This window comes from Balaenoptera ricei, chromosome 2, assembly GCF_028023285.1.
Source record: "Balaenoptera ricei isolate mBalRic1 chromosome 2, mBalRic1.hap2, whole genome shotgun sequence".
NCBI classification, from domain to species: domain Eukaryota; kingdom Metazoa; phylum Chordata; class Mammalia; order Artiodactyla; family Balaenopteridae; genus Balaenoptera; species Balaenoptera ricei.
Window position 1 is genome coordinate 53,290,801 of NC_082640.1, and position 22,036 is coordinate 53,312,836.

A 22,036-nucleotide genomic window follows, 5' to 3' on the forward strand; every position below is an offset into this window, starting at 1 on the left:
GGATGAAGAAATCGTCACCCACCCTTGGGTTCTTCAGGTGTGGCTCCCAGCCTGTGCTGATAAAACTGACCAGAAGGGGAGGTGAGCTCCCTCACAGATCCAGTGGCTTTGGTCATGGGCAGTTGAGGGGCAAAAATATAATTCTGGAAACGTTAACTCTGACCACCAGTTTGTATTCCACAGGACATTCTGGCCCTGTACCCCAGTGCCCTTGTCCTTTGGTGTAATCTTTGAACCTCAGCTATGCCAATTTCCTTTCCTCCTTCTTTACCCTCATCTGGCCAGACCCAGAGGGAAGGAACCCCTGAAAAGTGAGGTCGCTGGATGGCTCTGTCAAGATGCTCCACAGAACCTCCTGACACCCGCTGCAGTTCTGGGAAGTCATCCTGTGCAGAGACCAAGTTCAGACGTTAGTTCTCTGGCTCCTGTCCTCACTGGAAGGCACTCAGATCATCACAGTAGTCATTCGTAAAGGTAAATTTGATAATGGGCTGAGAAGTAAGTCTAAGGATCTTTTAGGTCACAGTACTGTTCTAGTTAACTTGGTGCAGATGGCCTCTTTGGGTTGCGGGGTTGAATTTTGAGTCAGAACATAGCAGGAGAAAACCAAAAGGAGAGTAGCTTTTGTGAAATCACACCCTGTACATTTTAAGTGACAACAATTTCACAGCTTTAAAGGTGAATGTAAAGCAAGTGGATCACAACTGATTAAATTACCAGCTGTTAATTATATTGCCAGTTATAAATTATAAACTCGAATTCTGATTAACGCAGCAACTAATTGATCGACATCTTTGGTTACGTTATTACTGAATTGGGCACGCACAATTCCAAACTCGTAGGAAGGAAAAATGTCTTTACAAGCTGTGTAACATAGTGGCTGAATCTTAGTTGTGGGATTTCTGAGAAAGCCTGCAGAGGAACGAGAAACATAAAGGACACTTAGAATTATTGTCTCACACTAAAAATAGTCTAGCTGCTATCCAACATGAGCAAGTCACATATGGAAAACCTGTATTTTAATATCCAACATTACTCACAAAATCAGGAAAATGTACAATTAACTTGACAGTTGATGTTCTAACCAGCACCTTGGTGAACAGAGACCCTTTGCTACTTTAAATCTCCATCTGGCTGCTACAAAAAAATTTGCTTTCAATGGCTAGAGTCAGGTTGGCTGGTCCACAGCTCTGTGTCATGACTCCTTTGGACTCATTTGAATATGAATAATGTCAGATATTATGTTTAACAAGATCACACTGCCAGTGGAGGGAGAGCACTTGCTTTCTTCAAACAATGTTCTTCCTTAGGAATACTTTAAGAGTTCTTATTTATTTACTATTTATTTACCAACTTCCAAAGCAAAACATGGGCATTTTAACAGTCAAAACCACCCTTTCACAATTCCTATTGGCGCCATAGACACTTCACCTTCTCTTCATTAATTCTAAATCTTCCACGTGTATGCCTGGGTTGTGTGCACGAGCAGTGAAAGGGAATAATTAGAAACACCTGTTTACATTTACCAGGAGCAGATATTAAAAGAATTAAAATAAGCATAATCATCACACAACAGCTTAAACTCAATATACGAGAATGTCTGAATACCATGAGAGTGCTACATAAATTTCTATATAAATACACTATATGAATGCATCACTGTGTGAATACACTATATGACATAAAAAGATCTTTCATTAAATGATATAAATAGCAAGCAAATTTAACATGTACTAAATAAATATTCGGGAATATTCATTTCTATTATTAATTTACTGAACAGCCCGCCAGTGTGGTGTTTGAAGGTAATGGCACATGTTGGGTTGATGACTGTAGTTATTTATGGCATCAGGGCCTGGAACAAGGCAGAACATCCATGCTCTGAGGCAGCCCTCAGACACCCACGCTGCAGCCCCGTCAGAGACCTGTGGTTCTAGGGCCCTGACCCATGTCTCCCCGTTGTCATGTCAGCTGTTGCCATGGAGCTGCTGGGTTTTGTTCAGAGCTTCTTGAAGCGGTTTGCAGTGAGACTGTCCTAGCATCCACCTGAATCTGAAAGCACGTGGGAAGGTTGTGTTCTTGCAGTTGGCCCAGCACAGACTCTGCTCTCCACGGCAGTGCACGGCTAAAGCTGTCCACATGCTGCCTTTCGGTACACATGTGTCTGCTTTCTAAATATAGAAGGAGAGTTTCCTGATTTTAATGAAATTAAAAGTTTCAGTATAATTTTAAGTCAAAATAATGATCAGAATATGAACATGCAAAAATAAGAATTGCACAAGGAGCTTTTTAAAATTACCAGCACTGGGTCTTACCTCCTGCAATTCTGATTCAGTGTAGCTGAGGTGGGCCCTGGAATTGCATGGGGCATAAGGAAAGAGAAAGAATAAAGATGACAAGGTACAACCAGATGGAGCAGTCACGAGCTCAGGTGGCTGAGGAGAAAGTCAGTGCTCAGAGGGATACCCGGCCTGCAGGTAAAAATGAAGAGTTAAACATCTTAGGAATGAATGAGCTCACCCTGGAAGAGAGGAGGAAGGGGGCAGGGCAGGGATGAGCCTAGGCAGGCGAGCCTTGAGACCTGGATGAGGGCGGCTGGCACCGGAGCCCTGAGCCCACAGCCAGTGCAGTAGAAAGGCCAGGAAAGTGTCTCAGAGGCTGAGCAGTGTCCCGAGAATGGGCTTCAGCCCTGCTGCAAGCTGCTTAGATAGTCAGATGAGGGCAAAAGAGTGCCCTCTGGAGGTCATTAGGCAACCTTGCTGGGACTGGGTTGGAGATGGAAGCAAGTCCCAGGTGAATGATGAAGGGATAAATTCTAAAGAACTCTCAGTATAAAACCATTAGAAAGGGTGAGCAAATCATAACAAACATCATTTAAATGTGTCACTTAATTCACAGAAAAATAAGAGAAAGCCCCAGGAGCCACAAAAAAGGACAGAGATTCTATTTGGAGAGAAAGCTGAGGATGAAAATGTTGTAAGCTGAACTTGAAGACCTGGGGTCATTTGCCCTATATAACCAAGTGGCTTGAGGTTAGTGGTCAGGCAGAAACAGAGAGACTAAAGAATTCCACAAAGCAGAGAGTTAAAATTGTCTTTATAGAGCAGCACACTCAGGGGCTGCACACCCATTGGAAGGGTGGTCTAGAAAAAAATTACCCAACTATCAAAGGGTGATAAGAAAATGTCTGGCTCACCTGGGCTTTAGGTAGCATGGAAAACATCTGCCCTGAGAATTTGTGTCGTATACCTGTACTAATCTCGATTTGGGGTTTGACTTAAAACTGCGGAGAAATTTTCACTGAAAGTGATCCAAAGTTATCAACCAATCTGGAACATTGGATGAAAGCACATGCAGATCTTTTATAGAGGGACACACTGGCAACCCAGTTTACATAGAACTTCTGCTTATTATTCAGCAAATGTTTATGAAATTCTCTTATGTGCTGGGCACTGTCCTAGCACTGCGCTGGGAATAGATCGGTGAACAAAACAGACAAACGTTCCTGTTCTCATGCAGCCTACATTCTAGCATGGGAGAAAGGAAGTAAGCATAATAAATAAATATATCAAACAGAATATAATCAAGGTTGACAGGAAGGGAGGGTGCAAGGGATGAAGGTTGCCATTGTCAGAGAAGGCTCATTAAAAATGTGAATTTGAGTAAAGACTTGACTAAGGTGAGAAAGTCAGCCAGAAGGTTATCTGGGGAGAGAGAGTCCCAGGCAGAAGGAACAGCTAATGAAAGGGCCTACGGTGGGATAGCGCCTGGGTTATTTGAGGAACAGCCAAGAGGGTATTGTTGCTGAGGTGAAGTTAGCAAAGGAGATGAAGTCAGAGAGGTGGTAAGTGGGCCAGAGCACAACTACATGGGCTTTACTTCCATAAAATAAGGAGCCATTGTATGGTTTTGAACACAGGAGCAAATGATCTGACTTAAATTGTTAAAAAGTCACCTGTTGAGAATTGGAGCATTGGAGAGCACAGGTGCAGGGAACTGGTCTGTAGGTTACCAGGGAAGGGTGTATAACCAGGGGGCAGCCACAGCAGTGATGAGGAGTAGCTGGACCACAGTCTGCTTTTCATGTGGAGTCAACAGAATTTCATACGGACTGATATAGAATGTGAGAGAATAGATGAGTGAAAATGACTGGAAATTTTGACTCAAGTAACTGTAAGGACAGAATAGCACCAAGTGAATGGGAAAGATTATAAGTGGATCCGTTTTGAGGGTAACATTAGCAGTTAAAGCTGGATGTGTTGACTTGATTCTAGAGTTTGATTTAAAAATTGGGTTGGAGAATAAATTTGGGAATTCTAAGCATACAGGTAGGATGTAAATCCATGCAGCTAGAAGAGATCACTAAGGAAATGAGTGCAGAGAGAAGGGACCAGGGTGTGGTCAAGTGAGTGTGTAGATGGTGGCACAGGGAGAGCAGTCCTGGGCTCTCTAGCATTAGGAAGAAATGGAAGAATTAGAAGGAGTAGCAAAGAAGATAGGCCAGTTGGACAGGAAGAAAAGCAGGAGAGTATGTGTCAAGAGCAGTGATGGGTCTGGGATTTTGCCCACAGCTTTCATGGATGCTGGAAGAAGACACAAATCTCATGAGTCAAAGACAAAGGACAGTTGACTGCTCACAACTAGGGCCAGCTACATGATTTGTGGGGCCCAGTGCAAAAAGCAGGAACACAAATGCATAAAGGATATGTGGTGCGTGCGCGCGCACACACACACACACACACACACACACACACACACACACACACACACACAATGGAATACTACTCAGCCATAAACAAGAATGAAATTTTGCCATTTGTAGTGACATGGATGGACTTGGAAGGTATTATGCTTAGTGAAATAAATCAGATAGAGAAAAGCAAATACTGTATGATACCACTTACATGTGAAATCTAAAAAATACAACAAATTAGTCAATATATAAAAAAGCAGCAGACTCACAGATATAGAGAATAAACTAGTGTTTACCTGTTGGGAGAGGGAAGTGGAAAGGGGCAAAATAAGGGTAGGGGAGTAAGAGGTACACACTATTACGTGTAAAATAAGCAACAAGAATATATTGTACAACACAGGGAATATAGCCAATATTTTATAATAACTACAAATGGAATATAACCTTTAAAAATTGTGAATCACTATGTTGTACATTTGAAACATATAAATCAACTATACCTCAATTAAAAAAAAGTTTTAAAAAAGCAGGAACAAAGTGTCATTCATCTCCTATCTAAAGGGTAGCACTTGGTTTCTCCCTCCTTGAGCACTATACTTGATTAATTGTATGAAACCCTGCATTATGGTTTCTTTCCGGCTACCCAGGCTATGATTATAATATCCCAGAGGATAGGATTGCTTCATGTAATTCCTTGCAGAGATGCCCTTCCAAATATTTCTGTTGAAATTAATAATAATTTAAAAAAACTATCAAACCAATATTTTTCAGTTATATGAAGTGTGATGTTGTTAATATTGTGATTTGTCTAATAGCAATAACCTAACAAGTTCTGGGTAGAAACCAGAAATACACATGATCTCAGAAATGAATGGACTTGCTATCTAAAAATAGCATGTCTTCTTAGAAACTGAAAGTACTTTAAAATGTGTGGCATCACTAGTCCACATGACTTGTCTTTGAGGAGGGGAAATCCAGTGTTAAATCTTGATATAGAGGTACATGTATAAAATCAAAGTGCATTTGAATACCCACAGTTTAAGTTTATAGGAGGGGTTCTTGGTTTAAAATGGAAATATTCATCCTCTATTTTATGATAAATAGATACCCTTCTTTCTGCTGAAACATTTTTTTTTTTGCCTTATTGCTCTCTTGAAGGGATTCAGAGTGACACTCAGTTCAGCAAGTCTAATAATGAGAACTCTATAAGCCATGTAACCCAAGAGATGACCATGACTGTTTTAGAATGTAGAATTCTTAACCTCATGGTCATCTGTAGGCACTGTACTCAAGCAAGGGAAGAGCACAGAGGCTTGAGAAATGCCACACAACCAGAACGTGGACAAATCACTCACATCTCCAGGTGTAATATTCTCCCAGTTTGAGTATCTTTCAGATATAAAGGTTTTGAAGGCAGCTTGCACAAGCAATATGGCTGTTTCTCACAGCCAGTTCTTGGAGCACCTTTGCATAAATGACATATTTGAGTCATTGCATCCTCCTTGGAAACCTATTAATCAAAGATAGTTGCTGGAAAATAAAACTATGTATCTGATTATGCACACACACACATGTTGCAGACTATATATATATATGTGTGTAAATATATGTATGTGTATATATATATAAAATTTCCTGAACAGTTTGGTGTCTTTAATGAATGTTATTCAGATAAATACTCATTTAAAATAAAGCAGAATATGAAATGACTTCTCCCCAGTTTATAATACATTCCAAAAGCTCATTCATACAATATTTGTGCTGAGTTAGAACATCTGTTCCCATATGGAGTGTGAGACATTTGGTCATCTTGTATATTCTTCTGTTTAACCCATAATATATCTGAGGTCTGGTGTTGGACTCAACCTACTCCAGACACCATAGGTAAGCATTCTTCTGAGGTGCAGTTTGGGAGTCCAGGAGCTCATCTCTAATCCATTGTCATGGGGACACTAGTGGAAACACTGCCCACCCTCCTACTGCTGCTGCTGACTCATGATCCAGTTCTAGATGTGGAAGGTATTTAGGAAATAGGGTCAACAGAACCCAGTGACTGAATGAATCCTGGATTTCAGATGTGAAAGAAAGAAGAGGTTGGTGTATAGCCTGTTTTTGGTTTGGTTCAGAAAGTGGGTAGATGCTAGCAGAGAATGGGGAACAGATTTGGGGTACAAAGATAATGAGTTAATTTTAGACACATTGAACTTGGTTTACATGTGGGGCATCTGGATGGAAAGATTCAGAAGGTGCTGGATCCATACATGGACATCTCAGGAAAGTGAAATAGGCCAGAGACACTGATGGAGGAACAAAAACCTGGAGGCTGGAGTTAAGAATAGGAGATGCTTCTTGCTCCTGGTTCCTTGATGCTCAGTTTGGGAGAATCAATTTTACAGTTAAAGGGGGCTGTGCAGGGGCACTTAGTGAAATGCTCTTTGTATACAGAGGGGTCAATTGATCATAAAATGGGGAGGGGTAGGTGGGAGGTAAGCCCTGGAGCACCTGAAGGTCAGATTAGCCACAGCAGATCAGGCCTGGCAGGGTGACTGGTTTGGTATTTTTATTAGTGCTGTAGCTGTTTTACAAATTTGTGTTTAACTTAAATTTGTAATTTCAACATATTTCACAGCAGAAAAAATGTTCTATGGAAAAATCTAGTAACCTGATACATTTCAGGAAACAATCTTGCATCTTTTGCATTTGGATACTGAGTAGAAGATGGAACTTGGGATTTTAGAAGCAAAGAGTGAGGACTGCTTCAGGTGGTGCTGAGAATTCTACACCAAAGTATTAGGCTGAGTCTTTCTTTCTGGCATCTTGGGATAATAGAGAACAGTAGGTTTCTTTTTTTTTTTTTTTTTTTTTTAGAGTTTGGCATGTACTTGGCATGGAGCATTGGGCTGGGGGCCCACCTGATAAAGAGGATTCTTTTTCATCAGGTGCTGGGGGACTTTTGGGAGGATGACTGGCACTGCTCTAGGATGAGGGAAGAGAATGTATAATTTTCCAAATGCCTATTATGAGTCAAGCACTGTGTTAAGCTTTGTTAGCTCAATTAATTGTTAGAGCACTTTTGTAAAATGAGCATTTTTAGTTTCATTTTTCCACATGAGGTTGCTGAGGCTCAGAGCGATTAGGTAACTTTTCCAGGTAAGGCACAGGGTAAGAAGCTGACCCGGTGGTCTAAAGTGTCCTGCTGCACCACCTCCTGCAAACTAGCCCCTGCTGGAGATTTATTTAGCCAAGGACATCTCTCTTAAATTTTCCTGGTTCTCATTTGTTTAGGTTGAATTCTCAATTTTTTCTGATACTACATAGTTTTTTGTCCTTTGAATGTAGGTCAGTATAATCATTTTGCATTTCAAACTTACTGGACTTCAGAAAAATAGCTATGGTATCTTTTCATACATGAAAAGAAAGCCAAATTTTCAAAATAATTTATGTCCTATGCCAGTTTTTCAGATGGCTATAGAGGACTGGGGAACTTGTAACTATTTTCAGCAGCCCATCCAGATTTCATGCAGAGGTAACTAGTTCATATTCTAAATATATTTAGCATTTAAGTGGATGAATAAAAATTACAGACTATGAGCCTTTCGGCAGGTATAATAGCTATATGAAGACCAGAAAGCCTCAGCAATCTTCCTCTGCATTTGCACACCAGCTTCCTCCCCTGCCAGCTACAGACTTAGTAGATATTCCTTAAATATACACTTCTTTTGCATTGTTGTACATTTCTTGGCTCCTCATGTGTGCCCTCTGTGATGCTAATCACTTCAGAGTGTGTGACAGGCAGACTTCCCAGATGGGTAAATGGGCTTATAGTGAAAAGGCTCACCCACCTTTGCCCAGCCAACAGGAGGTAGACTTGAGATTTGGGCATGTTTGAGTGCAAAGCGCCTTCTCTTAATCACTTTAGTTTTACTTGATTTGATTTGATGAATACCCCACCAGAATGTGAGCTACTTAAATGTACAAATGATATCCTCCTCATCTCTGGGTCCATAGCACCCAGCAAGGTTCTTGGCCTGTAGTAGATACTCAGTGAAGGCTTGAGGCAGAAGGAGGGAGGAGGAGAGGGGATCAGAAGGAGGTGGTCCTGCTTTATTCTCATAGATCACCATGTTACCAAACTCAGGTTCAGATGGTCGCCACTCAAAAGCCAATAATTGAGAGGCAAGTGTTGGTAGAAAGGAAAGTTGCTTTAATCAGAAAAGCCAGCAATCTGGGGAGAAGGTGGACTCATGTTCTGAGACCAACTCCAAACATTCTGCTCAGTCATGACAATTTTTAAAGGTAAAAAGGGGAAACAATCACAGTTAATCATTAAGTTAGGAGGTCAGATTCTTCATCATTTTTCCACTGTGTGCAGAGCTGCTGACCTCTGATTTTCCTGTGGAAGCTGTCTTGCCCAAGTGGTCCGCCTGCAAATTTGCTAAGGGGGAAGCTGGGCGTAAAGAGTCAGTCATTCTTTAACTACTTAGTTCTTCATTCTTACTTCATTTAATCCAGGAAAGTAATCAACAGATAAGGCAAGGCATTGTGTACCTTCAATAGAGCAAAATCAGGAGTTAGGTTAAATGTTACCTAGTGATCTCATTTTTATAATTAAGGCCTGAGGGAAACAGAAATGGGCAAAGAGGAAAGGAGCAAAAGAGCTGCTTACACTTGTCAGACATCATTCCATTTCTATGGGATTAGGGATGAAGGTCTGCCTTCTGTAACTTCTTCATGCTGACATAGGGTGCTATATTCTTAGAGTGGAGGATGTCAAGACACGGGTCTGTACAATGTCTTTACTGACAATTTTAGTTGCCTGCTTACATATATGGGCAGAACAAGCTATAATATTTTGATGCCCACAAAGATATAGATTATTATGAGCAATAATGTTAATCCCATTCTCTTAAGGCCAATTCTTGGAATTGTGCTAGCCATAGATTTAGTACTGCTCAAGATGGAGCAGCTTATGTCATAGCTACAGTCTGGTCATCACGCAGTTAGCTTGTTCCCTCTGGTGGCAGTTATAGTATCTGTACAACGACTCAGGAATGTGTATCAGAAACTGAAGGATTCTGTGACTCTATTGTCCTGATCATTAACTGCTTGAGCCTGCTCTTTTGTGACTCAGGGAGGCCTGGGAGATGTACGTTTTTCTACAAACAAAAGGCAGGGTACATGGAGGGGCCTTTGTTCTTGGTGCGGCAGGGGGGTGGCCTGCAGGGTTCTGCTGGGTTCCAACCATATGGATTCAACAAATGGAAACCTAGGTACCAGCGAAGTCTGTTGTAGGAGGGGAGATGGATGCAGTGTTGGATACTCATTTTTAGGCCATTAAAAGGAATGGATTAGGATTTTCTAAATAAATCTTGTTAACAGAAGTGCCAAGATTCCCTCAGCCTAATTTTAGTTGCAGAAATGCCTGCAAAGGAAGCCTCCACCATCCAGGGCTTATATAAGCCTCTCAAAATAATTTTCTGTCCTCCCTGACCTGAGAACAACTTACCTGTGAGTTTTTGTCTCATAAACTTGCTGAACCAGAAGCAAATGCAGGTGTCCTGTGGCTTTCACAGCTGCAGTTAAATATTTAAATTTGGCTTGGAGATTGCATTTCTTTCTCAGGGTTAGTAAATTTTTTCATTTCCTGTGCTGAGGAAATCTAGTCAATTACCTAATTGCAGAATAATGAGCAGTGTTTCCACTTTCGAATATGTATTCTTGTCATTTTAATGCGATAAATACCAACAAATTTCCACAAGCAAGAAGAAACGTTATTGTTTATCTCTTATTGAAATTTATTTGAGCTACTTGAGTTATACACCTAAAGGTTTTATTTTGTTGTTATTTCTTGTTACCACTGCTGTTCATATATTCTCAGGATATTTTAAAAGGACAGTCACCTATGCATAAATGCTTGGCCCCTGAATACCTGTTCCCAGCCCCCTCAGACTTCCTGCCTGCCCCTCGCCTCTCCCTGCCCCATCCTCTGCTACCTCAGCCCACTTGCTCCCAACCACGGGACCCTGGGCTGGGCTGGTGTCTTACACAGAAACTGTGGCGTCTGACTTTTGCATGAAATGGAATTTTGTAATCTGGCGTAAAACCTAGCAACCCTTGTGTCATGTTTTTTCAATGAGAAAATATGACACAAATTCTAAACAAATGATTTTCAAGCTTATGGAACCCCACCTACTAGTATTTGCTGTCCCTTTGTGAAGGCAGTGTAAAGCCTTCAGGGACAGGCCTAGCTGGACTTCAGGGTTTCATGCTGTTTGATTTGATACACACGTAAACAGAGAGAGAGAGTGGAGAGGGCCCTGAGTTCATTTAGTTATCAAAGAGCTTTACCATCCCTAAGAGAAGCCCCAGGAATAAATGGCCCTTTAATTGAATGCTTTTGTTTGTGAGATTCTTTTTAAGAAAGATTCTTTGTTTTGAATACAATTCCTGAATATTTCTTCATGCTGATTCCAAGTTCATCATAAGCTTTTTATAATACAGAGAGAGAGAAAGAGAGAGAGAGAGAGAGAGAGAGAGAGAGGTGTTCCAGGCATTTTATCTTACCTAATGATTTTGATGAACTATCTTAGTTCAAACCAATTCTAACTGGATAACTCACGTTTATGCATTATACACCAGAAAGTCCCAGTTCTCAGTGGCCTGGAGAATTCTGGATGAGGATACGCTTGCATTTTCCCTCTCACTGCCTGACAGCTCTCCAGTGAATCCCATCTCCTAGGAAATCAACACTTTTACTCAAGGCCTCCCAAGCACCTGGTGCCAGCCGCATTCCATGGTTGGATCTGCACCTAAACCGGAAGCCGGGTGTTCTCAGGGTGCCCAGGGCTGTTGACACATCTGCTAACACAGTGGGTGTGAGTCAGTATTCGTGCACACACAACCAGTATGTCAATTAATTAATTTATAGGAGGGTATTTTATAAATGCTTGAAGTACTACAAATCTCAACCCTCACCCAAAGCATGGTCTTCTAAAATCAAATGATATCAGATTATAACCAAAGGAGCTTTGTGCGCTAGATTCTGCAGCAGGTCTGAAGAATGTGGGGGTGGTGTGCAGAGTGTAGGTTATGGGGGTCCCACCTGCAAAAGAGGAGATTCTGCTTCTCTGGGACACAGGGCCCTGTTACTGCAGCCCTACTGGCAGCTGCTGTTTCTGTAAACCCTGATCTCTGGGCTGGTACCTGCTCTTTCTTCTGCCAACATGCTCTGTCTAGATGTGCTGATATGGCTGGGTGTGCCACAGCCAAGAATCAGTGCATGGAGACCACTGTGTCTTCTTTGTGTGTGTGAATCTAAGTAAGCCCCTGGCACCAGAGAGGGGCCTGCTGGTCCCCAGCACCCACTGCTCCCAATGCCCACTACCCCCTCCTGCCCATTCCTCCCAGACTCCCACTTCCCCCATGCCTCTCCTCCATACTCCCTGCTCCTCCCCACTGTCTCTCCTGGAGCTGCAGTCTCCCTGCAAAGGGTGGAAGTGGGGAAGGAGGAGACAAGCACGAGTTCCTCTCAACCTGGTGTCCCTTTCACCGTGCCGTGGACCTGCAGACTCCTCCCTGTACCCAGGTGGATCACGCCACAGAGCAGAAAAGATGAAAGGGACACAGTAAGCTCAACAAAGGCCCAGGAATGGAGATGCTCACCATCGCCATCAAACCAGTGCTGCCTGGCTCTAATCCCCATGACCCTTGGAGCCCCCGAAAGCCCTTTCTTTGAGAAATGCCACTTCAGGTTCTCTGCCGTGTCCCCTTTCTTTCCCTGTCGAGTCTCCCTCAGCTGCACCATGTTTGGGGATGACGCCCAAGGAAGATGGCAAGGAAGGCTCAAGATGGCCCTATGGGGCCACGCCCTTCTTTGCCTCTTCCCTTTGTGCTATCCTGGGGCTCACCAGCACTGGGTGGTGTGGTGGCTGATTCTGTGAGCAGCACCCCGTCTGTCTCATCTTGGTGTCTAGTGCCCCAGCATGAGCTCCAGCAGCACAGGGCCTCTGCCTGGCTGTTATTTTAGAGGCTCCACCACTCGCAGCCCTGTCTCATCTCTCTGCTGCTTTTCATACCAGAAAGTTTCCATGCAGATGGCACCTGAGTCCACCTCCAGTGCTAAGGTCAAAGACCAAAAGCTTACTTCCCCACTTCTACCTTATGTTCCCTGAGGAGTCCAGGATTCCTGCTTTCTACCCCTAGTCCACTGCCATCTGGATCTCTGTGGATTCCTGGAACTTTTACAGTCTCAAGGTCTCTTCTTTTTCTGAGGACTGACTCAAATCCAACCCTGGCAGACTCTCCAATCCATACAGATTGCACCTCTTCATGGCTGTGTTCCTTGGTCCCCGCCACATCACTCCAAACCTGGAAACCAGCAATTTGTCTGGGACTCCTTGGAGGAAACAGACCTTCACAAGGCATCTGTCTACAGAGTAGCTGTGCTCAGTGTCTGCAAGGATGAGGGGCTTTGGTGGTGCCATATTTCTTATTACTCCTCTTCAAAAATATGTTACTGTACGTGGCTGCATCATCCACTCTCAGGGGCATCTTTGCAGACCTCGCCCACCAGGCTGGTTTATTTGGCTGCATAGAACCTCACCCTAGAGCTGTGAGACTGAGAACTGCTCCCGGAGAGAGGCGGCCTCAACTTCAGACCCCACATCCCCCAGTTACTTGTGTTTAATGGGATGGGGGGTGGGGAGGCAAATTGTTTGAGCTCTCTAAATTTTTCTTTCTTCATTGATTGGGATGGTAATGAGAACAGCAGTAATCTCTGCCTTGTATTTAAATAAGATGATATAGCATGAGGCCTGGCACTTGCTGCCAGCCCACGTTAGCTGCTGCTGGTAGTGTGTGTGATGCTCCTCACCAGCCCTCCCAGGAGTCAGCGCCGTGGCCCCCCGGTGGCACAGTCTCCCATTAGCTGCCCCCCAACTGCACAAGAGAGCAGAGGGGGCTTGTTCCTGTAGAGTCACCTTTGCTTCATCTGCCTCTTCTTTCTCTGCAGGAGAACGAAGTGGGATATTGACTAGTGTCCCACTGATTTCATGATGCCCTTGCTTTCCGAGGCACAGCCCATGCAGCAGATTTGGGTTTAAGTACTACTACTTTTTCTCCCTCTGTTACCTAAGCTCTCCCCTACCGCAGTACACTCAAGTCACTCAGCGAACACCCAAGACCAACACTGAGAGGTGCTGCTGATGCTGTGGAGAGCAGCAGAATCCAAAATTAGAACCTGATCCTGAGCTTGCAGACTGTGAATGACAACTGGGTTCCTAGGGCCAACTGACACATGGCAGTGCCTCCACCCTCATGGCAGCCCATGTGAATGCCAGCTGGAAGGGAGATGGGAGAGCAGTGCTAGACTTCACAACTCAGGCGTAGGATGAGAACTTAGAAACCAGGAGAGAAAGATGAAACTCTTCTATTTCAATAAGAATGCAATTTGGAGGGTTATATTTAAATTGAAAATTCTTTAGCTGCTCCTGCTAATTTATCTCTGTCTTGTTATGCCACCAAAACTTTGCATGTTTCAGTTAAAATGCATCACCTACATTAACTTAAGTTAATGGTAATGTGGGGGGCATGATTGCGAACTTTACAGGCTGTTTGCATCCCAAGGGTCTACATCAAGCCTACTATCTGTGACTTCCTAACCAGCACCCCTTTTCTCTGTCCTCCCTCATCACCTATCAACAAGCTCTCCCACTCATTGAGGCCTTTGCTCATCATCTGTCTTACCCATTGAACTCACCATTGCAAAACTGATCTTCCTCACCTACAGCTTTGAGTTTAAAACATAGTCTTATTACTATTCAGGTATGGCAAGGCCAACAGATCAGGAGACAGCTGTCATTGAAAAGAGAGTTTGTCACCCACAGACCCCAGGAGAAGGGGGCATGCCATGCCATGGTGGAGGGGATGCCTGGGGAAGCACCAGGGCAGGTCACAGAGAGTGAGCCTTTATTGTAGCTTCCATGGAAAGAATGGGCATGGCCAGGCTGGGTAAGCAGGCTTAGGATTGGCTAGTTTGAATAATTAAAGTAGGCCCTGGGACCTAGTCTATCCTTAGTTGCCTGGTACCTGAATGTGGAATGAGGCACTGGCCTGGAGTGTGAGAACCTAATAAAGAAGGCAGCTCGGGGTATGAGCTCTGGGATGGTTGGTTTGCATATGAAAAGTACAATCCAGTGCTTGGCAGAGTTGTTTGCTCTCTCTAGGAGCTAGAGGGAGGGAAGGCAGTCCCTCCAGGGTCCAGAGATTAAAGCATGAGGAATCAGAAAATAAATGACATGTTCAATACACACGATTATGTCACTTGCTACTTGGAAACCTTCAGTGTTCATTGGCTTTGGAGCTGGTGTTTGAGTGTTTCCACTTTATGGTCACTGCCACAGGGTCCTGCCTTGCCCACAACTCTTTACTTTCCTCCTCTTGCACACCAAGTTCCAGCAAAACTGCACTCCTTGGGGTTTCTCAGCAATTCAGTAAAAACAACGGTCTTTGTATGACTTTTCATGCCCCTACCTCGTGTCTAGCTGACCAAGGCCTATCTTCAATACCACCTGCTTTGTGAGAATCTTTAATTGGTGGTGGGGTTTTTTTGTGTGTAGGGGGTTTCACACAGTTAATACCAGGCACAGACCTCTGCCGTGTAGGTGACTAGGAAAAAATTCCCGTTTCTTCTCATCCACTCAAATGCTGCCTCTCTTTCAAGTTGCAGATAAAATGTCAATAGACTCCCCAGGCTATTTGCATATTTTGCTTCCCTCTCTCTCTGATTTTTTATGGGCCCTATAGCTTAAAACTTCTTTTGTTTGTAGTTGTTTAGTACGTATTGGTTTTGTCACTTCCTTGTCTGTGACAGCACCTGGAGAGGAGCACAAGTGTACTTTGTCATTTTGGAGGCTCCTGTGCCCAGCACTCTTGCAATCAGTAACAGATGGGTGTTATTGGGTTAGCAAGCTCTGAGAACCGCCCTGTGAGGCAGCAAGAAGAGTCTGCCTGTCTGGGATGGATTCTTTAGCTGATTTGTCATCCCGCCTCTCACTGCCTGCAAAGCAAGGGTGTTGCAGACATGCTCTGCCGGTGCATGAGCTCAGGCGCTCCTGCCTGTAACAACAGTGATTTCTCCTTCTCTGGTTGAAGAGTTTACCGCCTCACCTTTGGATTTTCAGCTTGTATCCTTCCACGACAGGGTTTAGGATGTCCAGTGACTATGACCAGATTTTTAGACCTGATCGTTCTAGACTTGAACAGTGATTGCCAAAAAGAACAGAAATTTTAAAATAGAATTTCCATGCTCAGCCTCTGATTTGTCTTTTTTCCCACTTTCTTACTGCACTAACTTCTCTGCAAAACAAAAACATGGGGTCATCTGCCTATTTTGCTTCTTATTTTGTTGGCAAGCCTGTGGGGCTGCATTGCCCCTGGCTCCCTCTTCCCACATCCGGTTTTAGTCCCATTTTCTCTAGATGTCATCCTCTAGAGGTGATGACATGTCCCAGTTAGTGTAGAAATGGCTGTGTAGTGTAGAATGGCAACCTAGAAGGAAAGGAAAATGTGATGCATGAGGTGTAGAGACCCCCCCACAGGTCATGGTGTCTCCAACTGGTGTTTCTATTCCAGAGGTTTTCTATTTACAGCTGTGTGGAGGGCAGAAGGAGAGGAGGAATCTAACTGCAGAGAATTTGTAGCCAGGCCTGGCCTGTCATGGGCGGCTCAGGCCTAGGTTTGCCTGGTGGGAGGAGGAGGACCTAGGCCAGCACACGGGTTCTCTGCCAGCACCCTGATTTTATGATGACTTTTTTGGGGGCCTTTATTTCTAAGTTATCTCTTAAATGGCAATTTGTATAGTCTGCTTCTTACCTAAATAAAACAGAGAACTTATAGACATGATGTACACCTATTAAAACTAGTATTTGTGTTTACAAGAAAGCAACCACTGCTTCCTAACTCTATCTGAAAATAACATCCATTTCTCCTGGATTCCAACCTGAATTGGGCCAGTTGTGGAGGAAACAGGCCTGCGGCTGAGCACAAACTCATTTTTTTCTTTTCTTTTTTTTTCCCCAGGATTACACCTTGACCATGTATTTTCAACAATACTGGAGAGATAAAAGGCTTGCCTATTCTGGGATCCCTCTCAACCTCACGCTGGACAATCGAGTGGCTGACCAGCTCTGGGTGCCTGACACATATTTCTTAAATGACAAAAAGTCATTTGTGCATGGAGTGACAGTGAAGAACCGCATGATCCGCCTCCACCCCGATGGGACGGTGCTCTACGGGCTCAGGTCTGTCTGCCCTGTGGGCTGGGCTCATGGTTGCATGGTGCATTGGTCTTGAGTTTTCACTGGAGGTGATTACAGTAAGTGAGGCCATGTCCTCAGATTAAGTTAAGAGACACCCATGAAACACTTGGAGCTCTGCAGAAAAAAAATCTTATAAATCTAAGGTTTGGGGCATTACTGTTACTATAAATAGACATCAAACAAGTGAAAAACAGCCTCCTCGGATTGAATTGATATAATTGGGCTGCCATATCTAAGAACACATATTCTCTTGGGGTGGATTTCCCATATCATAGCCACAAAGGCCTGTAATTAATATCATCACCCTGGTACTTCAGAGGCTTTCAGTGAAGTTTCCCAAAGCCATTTGCAGAGTTGAAAAAAATGTCTAATTATGCCGACATACAGTATAGTCTCCATGGAGCTTTATGAGGTGGTGCCACCAATATTTATGGGAATGAGTAAATGTGAGGCTTCCTGGTGAGAATCATCTCTCACCAGGTCTCATAATGAAAGCACATGAATTGGGAAACCAGACTGCTGTTTGGAACCCTAAGGAGGCCCTGGGCTTCCCTGGTTACACTGGAAACCACTAGGCCTTCCCGTGATGCTCCACCACTGCTGGTGGTTAGTGATTTTGACTTTCACTGAATGGCAGCCTTAGCAATCTTTGTCTCTTGTGTTGATTTAGCACTGGTTTTTGTTTTGTTTTGTTTTGTTTTAGAGTAAGTATGTCTGGGTCTTTCTTGATCTCCTGGCCTGAAAGTGCCCAGAGGCCTTCCAGGAGGGGCTCACAGTCTGGAGTGGGGTACAGGTGGATATCTTGGAGAAAAGGTTTATCTCAAAATGCTGTGAATCTTTAACTGAGACTCCAACAGTTCTAAAGAGTAATCATAACAATGTAAGCTTAAATACACACCACTGTGACTTTTAGTGCTTCAGGAAGAGTAAAGGGAATTATTTAACATTGCCTTAAGTGGAAAATGTTAAGTGACTTCCTCAAAACAGCAGCATATAGAATGAAAGTTGGAATTTTAGCAAAAATCAGACTTTTTTAACTGTAAGAGAAAAAAAGTGGCACGTGTCAACTAAGCCACGGTGTTACTCTAAAAAAAGTCTAGATGATGCTTCCTTGGGATGTTTTCAGCATTTTGTATTTTTGCCTGGAAGTGAGAGATGTGGTTGAAAAGTTCTGGAGTTCTGAGAAGTACAAAAATTGGTTGTTCAAAAGATTATCCAGAGACCATGTGAGCATAAAATGAGGAGTCATGTCCTTCATTTACCTACCCACCCCAAAAAAGTGATTAGAAATGTGTGTATGTTTGTGTGTGTATGTGCATGTGCATAGTGGGGGTGAAGCAAAAGGAAGCAAATAGCAATAAAAACTAGGCTAGGCCTTCTTGGCTTTTTAAACAAAACTTGCTATTTGGGTTCTTTCCCTTTTTATCTTCACATTCTTTATTTTCTCACCAGAGTTAGAGTATGTTAGTTTGTCTATAACAAAGAGCTTTCATTCTGTGAGGATAGCATCTGAGTCCACTTGAGCCACTGTAGCAAAAACCCACAGCAGACACTTATTTCTCACACTCTGGAGGCTGGGAGTCCAAGATCAAGGTGCCGGCAGACTTACTGTCCATGGAGGGTCTACGCCCTCATTCATGGCAGGTGCCTTCTCACTGTGTCTTCACATGGTGGAAGCTCTGTGGGGTCTCTTTTACTAGAACACTAATTAATCCCATTCATGGGGTTCCACCCTCATGAGCTAAGCCCTCATCTCCCAATACCACCACATTTGGGTTCAAATATTCAAATATGAATTTGGGGAGGGACTTAAACATTTGGACCATAGCAGACAAAATGATACAATATGAATGAAAGAACTGAAATAAATCTCCAAACTCCACTTGAAAGTGTTGGATTTCACACCATAAAACAGGCAAGAATAAGAGAAACCAAGAGATTAAAACTGTATCTTTATAATTTAGCTAATACTCTGTAAATTTTAATATAAAAGTTAAATAATAATGTAATAATAAGCTATGGGATACTTTTAATAATAAACTTTGTACAATAATCTAAAAAAGAATCTCTCTAATGAAATTTACATTCATTATACATCTCAGCCTCTTAAATCAGTAAATGAATTTCTAAATCAGTAGCTGTTTTTATTCAAATGTAGTCTCAATGTACCCCTTAGATCTTTATTTAGAACCTCATTTTTTTTCTTTTTTCTTTTTTTCTTTTTAGCTGCATGGGGTCTTAGTTGTGGCATGCAGGATATTTCATGACAGCACGGGCTTCTGTCTAGTTGTGGCATGTGGGTTTTCACTCTCTAGTTGTGGTGTAAGGGCTCCAGGGCGTGTGGGCTCTGTAGTTGTGGTGTGCAGCCTTCAGAGCACGTGGGCTCTGTAGTTTGTAGCATGTGGGTTCTCGAGTTGAGGCACTCAGGTTCAGTAGTTGTGGTATGCGGGCTTAATTGCCCACGGTGTGTGGGATCTTAGTTCCCTGACCAGGGATCGTACCCACGTTCCCTGCATTGGAAGGCAGATTCTTTACCACTGGACCACCAGGGAAGTCCCAAGAACCTCATATTTTTTAAACAATTCTTCCATCTGGACCTGGACAAGCTGTCAGAAAGGAAATCTAAATAACAGACCATATTCCACATGTGATTATCAGCTACACTGTGCCACCAGAATTCCTTTTGAAATCGGCTATTCTAGATATTTCTGCCTTCAGATTAAAAAAAAAACACACATAGCTATAGAGATTAATTTGAATTTGAATTTTTGGATGAAAAGCACATTAGTGCTTCAAAATACTGGTAATTTTATTAAATTCATATAAATACATATTCTATGTCATTCTGTGTGAACTGAAGTACCGTTTATATATATTCCACAAGATACACACACACACACTGTATGTATTGTGTTTTTTGATAACAAAGTATGAGTGCCACCCTCCACCCTCCCCTTGGCCCCAAACCCTACCTTCCCTCTGCTCTTGTTTTACTGTTGTACTTGCTAGGTCATGTTGGTGACAGGGCAAGACAAGGATGGACAGTGTTAGTAACCTCAGTGATACATTGTATCCTTTTGGTAAATAGGTACCAGGGCCTGGGCCTGGAGGGGGTCTGGTGTAGCTGAGAGCTTGAGTGTGTTAAACTCCCCAAGGAGGTTCATGGAGCACTGGGGTTGTTGTCAGTCTCCTGCTTGTAAGGTATTGCTCATGATGGCTAAACCCAACAGAGATTACTTTCCTACTGGCTGTATCCTTTAGATGCTAGTTGACCTGGCTGTGTCCTTGGGACCTTATGGTCAAATTCTTCTCACCACTGGAGACTAGGATTGGCCTTCACCCCAAATATCCTGCAGTCGCCCACAATGGTAGGTCAGTCACCATTTAGCTCTTCTGGGCTCCTTTTCCCAGGCATGTCCAGCCATCTCAGTACAGGATCAATGGTGGCTTTTGCTTTATCAAGAGTAGATGAGGATCTCTGGCTGGGGATGAGCTCTCCATGATGTAGGTTTGTACATCATCTCAGACTTATTCTGGGAAATCATTAATCCATTACTCTGATGACTCTGCAGAAGTGGTTGATGGCTGCTCACAAAGATGCTGGAGAGGGATCATGTTCACATAGTGATAAAAGGTTGTTTAAATCATGAACTCTTTTTTCAATGATTCTTACAGCTCCTGAGTATGAAACTTGGGCTAACACTAGCTTGATGTTACCTGTTTGGGCTCGGCTGAATGAGACAATGAACTAAGCTTCTTGTACAGGTTCAAGTCACCGTGTGTTGTAAGAAAATGCTCTTGATAGGGCATATACACCATCTTGAAATAAAACTTGGGCTCTTTGAAAATTTCCTTTGGGCAGCCAAGTCTTTTCAGGAACTAGGGAGATCTTGGCTGCCTAAGAGGCTCACAAGTCTTGGTCCTGTTCCCATGACAGCTTTTCTGTTTCCTTTGGTGCCAGGCTGAAATTTTCTGCTGTCTGTCCCTATCCTGTCTTCCCATCTTTCTTTTTCAAGTCAGCCAATCACCTGATATCATTGAATATCTTACCTGCACCACTAAGGATACTTTGTAATGTGATCTTCAGGCCATGAATTTTGTGTCTTCGGACCTTTTTTCTGATGCTAGGAATTGGTAATGAGTTCACAAAATAGTATTTGATTTGCTCCGAAAGGAACTTGGAAGTCTGAGGTTGAGTCATCTTCATCAAAACAACGTGCCTGAGAAGGTTACTGCAAACTTTGTTGGAAAATATCTTGTAAAATTCCCACTTGCTGTCAAAAATGGCTTGAAATTGTTAAAGTTGCCATTCCCATACTTAAACGGTTGACGCAATATTAAAATGAACCTAGAACTTCATTCAGAAGATTCAAATTAAGTCATCTAATTGGTTTGGCTGCCATCTTTTTTCCAAAACTCTATTTTTAAGTTGGTTCTGGCCAAACACCTTTTTCCCCCAGAAAAGATGTAAGCTCACAGAGTTAATAAGGCCCACATGATTTGAGTGCAGGTGTGTTTAACTCCCAAACTCTTGTTTTGTCACTGCCTCCCAATTACTTTTACATAAGTAAAAAACATATTGATAAATTGCTTTCCAAAAGGATTATGCCAATTTTTACTCCCACAGCAATATATTACATATTAGCTTCAGGGTTGTGACACCTGCTTTGGGCTTCATCATTTTTTAGGCTACTGTAAATAACCTATTTACTTCATCCCTTGAGGCTGGAGAAAATTACCTGTCTCACTTTAAATTCAGGCTCACAAAATCCTCTATTCTCCCCAGTCACGTTCATTCTTCCCATACTTTTAAGAGCTCTTTCACACCTTCACTTCAGGCATCTCTCTTCACTCTCATTTGATGATATTGCCTTATACTTCAATTGAAAACACAGTAACTTCTTCATTTTGCTATTTACAAAGAGACTATTCCACATACCTGCTACTCATACTTTGCTTTTTCTCTCAAAGTGGAAAGTGAGTCCCTGAGCATTTCAAGAGTCAGCTTCCCCTTGGTATCCTCTCT

General features: G+C 42.9%; 1 protein-coding gene across 3 annotated transcripts in view; it reads left to right on the forward strand.

The window, feature by feature from the left end:
• GABRB3 (gamma-aminobutyric acid type A receptor subunit beta3) overlaps window positions 1–22,036 on the forward strand; it is a 221,547-nt gene that overhangs the window by 133,453 nt on the left and 66,058 nt on the right. For all 3 annotated transcript variants that reach the window (XM_059915415.1, XM_059915413.1, XM_059915416.1), the window contains exon 4: window positions 16,772–16,992. In XM_059915415.1, coding sequence (XP_059771398.1) covers window positions 16,772–16,992 — 221 coding nt within the window. The remainder of the gene's footprint in view (window positions 1–16,771; window positions 16,993–22,036) is intronic.